This window comes from Belonocnema kinseyi, chromosome 1 (genome assembly GCF_010883055.1).
Source record: "Belonocnema kinseyi isolate 2016_QV_RU_SX_M_011 chromosome 1, B_treatae_v1, whole genome shotgun sequence".
Lineage (NCBI taxonomy): Eukaryota > Metazoa > Arthropoda > Insecta > Hymenoptera > Cynipidae > Belonocnema > Belonocnema kinseyi.
The window spans coordinates 129513421-129517490 of NC_046657.1; the positions used below are offsets into that span (position 1 = coordinate 129513421).

At 29.6% G+C, this 4070-nt stretch overlaps 1 protein-coding gene across 1 annotated transcript in view; it reads left to right on the forward strand.

Moving 5' to 3' along the window:
• LOC117175726 (leucine-zipper-like transcriptional regulator 1 homolog) overlaps positions 1 to 3302 on the forward strand; it is an 11295-nt gene extending 7993 nt beyond the window's left edge. The window contains exons 3-4 of the mRNA XM_033365513.1: positions 2113 to 2810; positions 2882 to 3302. Coding sequence (XP_033221404.1) covers positions 2113 to 2810; positions 2882 to 3227 — 1044 coding nt within the window. The 3' untranslated portion in view covers positions 3228 to 3302. The remainder of the gene's footprint in view (positions 1 to 2112; positions 2811 to 2881) is intronic.
• Positions 3303 to 4070: the final 768 nt, after the last annotated feature.

Sequence of the window (4070 nt, forward strand, 5' to 3'; positions counted from 1 at the left end):
AGGGAGCTCTTCTTAATATTTTGACACCAAAATCATGTCGATACACCTTACCGACTGCGAGTAAAGCCACCCACGCTTTAACTTGACAGACTGTAATTCGTTTTATTCACTGATCTTGAGCGCTTAGCGCCGCATAGCGCTAAAACTGTTCATTTTTTTGGATTTTTTTTACGGATATTTCATCTGGTACTTATAACCTTAAAAATTACAAAGTTTCAGCTAAATCCACCGAAAGCCATTTTCCCATACATTTATTGCGGGTTCCTTTCTTTGTATTCGTCCAAATTTGTTTTCGACAGTTAATTATTAAATTATTAAAAATTGAATATTATATTTAAATTAATATTTTAAAATAAAGAATCAGTTAAAATTTTACGATGAATTTTAATATTTGTTTATTATTATTTTGAAATAGTTCGAAATCCTTTAAAAACTTCTAAAATTTTCATTCGAAATCTTCGAAATATTTGCATTTTTTTCAAATATTAAAAAAAAATTAATTGAAATAATATTACAGTCTTTTAAAGCTTTTTGATATTATTCCAATTTTTCGAACATTTTTTTAATTCTGCAAAATGTAAGAATTTGCTATCAAACACTCCAGATTATTTCTTGACACTTTTGTAACTCTTTTTCAATTTTTCCAAAATATTAATCATAAAAAATTTCCTAGGAACCTATAAGAAAATTGTTGCAATCACGAAGTAATTCCACAAATTAGTAATCTTAAAAAATTGAATTAACTTATTCACTTTTCTTTTATAATTTATTTTTAAACATAATGAATCAGTTGTAATTTATCTAGGAACCTTAAGAAAGGTTTGTTATTTTCTTGAAACCTTTCAAAATCCTTAAAGAGCTTCTTTTTTCTAAATTAAAAAAATCTCATTTTTGTTTTGTATTTGTTGAAATCTCGTGAAAACTCCTTAAGAAAATTATATTATGAATTATAAAATTTAATAATTAATTTACTACAATTAGAATTTTTTAACAATCAAGTCTTGAAATATTTTGAATTGGCAATTGTTATATTCAGGAGGCTTTAAATTACAAAATATTTTTATTTTGTTTTAAGTCCGTAAAAGTTACAAATTTCAAATGATACAATCAAATACAAATCTGTGTTTTAAAATTAAAATTGAATATTTTGATTTTTAAATTGTTTATAGTTTTGGGTAATGCAAATTTTGTATTACAGCTTTGAACTTTGAATCCGAAATTTCTATTTTCAAGAATTTAAATAAAAAATTTTATCAGTCTCTTGTTTTGTGGAAACCGAATTTTTAGGTATTTTACAAGATTATGTCACAGGGCATTAATAATGTTACAAAAGGCATGGGACAAAGTTTTTTTAAATATCATCGTAACAACAAATGGTCACCATAACTGTATAGAAAAATTACATTTTATTGTTAAAAAACAGTTGAATGTAACAATAATAAAATTGATCATTGTTTCTTTAGCTGATTTTATTGCGTGATTAAATGGTACTTGAAAAATAAAAAATAAACTTTCGAATAAAATTATACTGTACAATCATTATTTAAGGAGATATAAAAAAAAGATTTATTCTCATGAATTAAAAAAAGTAATAATGCCAGTTGCATGGATCGGAACTTTTTTCAATGGCATGGAAAAAAAGATTGTGTACTATAAGCGTATTTGTATATATTTATTTTTGAAAAGCTATTTTAATAATTAAAAACATCGATAATTTCGTTTCTAATGTTTTTAATAGTGAATTTAATAGTATTTTTAAAACTAAAAAATGTTATTCAAACATCGTTATGGCAAACAAGCCTTTTTTTGTACATTTTTAAAAACAAAACGTTCCGTGCAATTGGTATTATTGCTTGTCCCTCAGCGTGTGGCCATCTTACAAACTGTTGTTACAAAGTGAAATACCTAATGAGAAAGCTGGAAACTCGGGAAATCCCAAAACAAATGCAAGGAATCCCCAGAATGTACTCGATGATTAACGCGGGAGATTTGAATGCGCGAAAATCACAGATACCGTTCCAACAGAGAATAACAGAGTTTAAAATGGATTAATTATGAAATTTTGCATTAAAAAAATGTAGCAATCAGCTCTTAATACGCAATTTTTTTTAGGTCATTCTAGCATCCAAGAGTCCATTTTTTAACGAATTATTTCTACACAACAAAGAAGTTAATGTAGAAGACATCAACCCGGAAGCCTTTAAAGAAATTCTAAAATACATTTACACAGGAAAAATAGAAAATTGGTCCTTAAGTTGCGAAATTTTAGCAGGTGCAAGTAAACTACAAATCGAAGATTTGAAATTTGAATGTGAACAACGCTTGAGAAAAAATCTGACAGTTAAGAGCGTTATCTCCATTTTGATATTGGCAGAAGATTCCAACGCAGAATGTTTAAAACAACATTGTCTCTGTTATGTTTTGCATCATGTTAATGATATCAAAAAGTCGGAAACTTTCCAATCACTAAAATCTGAACCGGGACTCATTTTGGAAATTTTGAGGAGAATCTTTAACAAATTTTCAAAAGGAGAAATTCGGATATTTAATAACATAAAACTCTCCAATTCGCAGACTGCAACCAGCAGGTGCTGTGAGTTTCTACAGGATTACGAACCATTTTTTAATAGTGAAACTCTAAGTGATATCGAAATTCATGTAGGGGAGAAGAAATATCGAAGCCATAAACTGATTTTAGCTGCAAGGAGCCCGGTTTTTCGGGGCATGCTTATGAGCAATATGAAAGAGGCTCTTTCAAATTTTGTAGAAATTAAGGATATGAGTGCTGACGTTTTTGAGGAGTTGCTTAGGTAAAGAACCTTCATTTTTTCTTCTTAATCATAAATAAAATTTAAATGCTAATTTTGTATCTTTCACTTAGGCACATGTACACAGGAAAAGTGGAAAATCTGCAAAATCTAGGGCTCGAGATTTTAAAAGCAGCCGATAAGTACGATTTGGATCACCTCAAAAATGTATGTGAAGAATTTATAAACAAACGTTTGACACATGAAAATGTAGTGAATATTGTCAAAATTGCCGACACTCATAACGCTAATTTCCTAAAGGAACAATGTATTTATTTCACTGTGAAGGAGATGGTATACTTAGCAAAAAAGAAGAAATCATTCATTTCAATTGAGGACTTTGTTGAAACACATCCTCATATTCTCTATGAAATACTGACAATATTGAGTAAATTATGTCACATTGAATATCAGTCTTGAAATTTATTTCGTTCATTAATGGTAATACAAAAACTACAAAATTATGTAAATATTTCTATGCAATTGGAATCTAAAAATAGAAAATAAAAGAAGCTTCAACTCAAGAATCGTTTTAATAAGAACTTGTTAATCACGCTTATCGCTTTGAATCCGACTATTTCGAAAATTAGTTGACGCTGGCAAGTTATAATTTGGAGAAAGATCGGACATGGACGGATGCGGTGCCATCTGTTGGATTTGGAGATATTGAATAGCGTAAAATACAACAGATGGTGCTACATAATTTCCGCCATATTTTGCTTTCAAGCCGGTTAGGACCAGGGGTGGGATTCCGATGCCCTCTTATCTAGCTTTTGATAGAATTTATACTTTTATAATATGAAATTAGACGGAAATGTCTGATAGTTTTAAAAAGATCGACTGCAATTATCTATTTCTATCTTATGTATCAGAAAGAGAGGGGCGACTAACGATTATTAAAAAGTCGAGAGCTCTTGATTAGCGATTATTGCCCCGCTTGTTCTGGCACATAAGGTCCAAAGAGATAGTTGAAGTCAATCCTTTCAAAATGATCGAATAGCTCTGTCTAATTTAATATGATAGAAAGAGAGACGGGCGCCAGATACATTCAGGATCAGCGCCATCCCACAGATCCCCCGGATACTAAATTGAATCAAAATGAGTAGACTTATAAATCCCTGGTAGCGATTGATTTCAAGCCCTGCTTCCCCAATACAAGCTGCATATATTCTCTTCTTATAATTGACAAAATTAATGTTTCATTGCAACAATATTACATACAAATAGTGAAGTTAGATCTTTGAAAAATACGAAATATAGTCG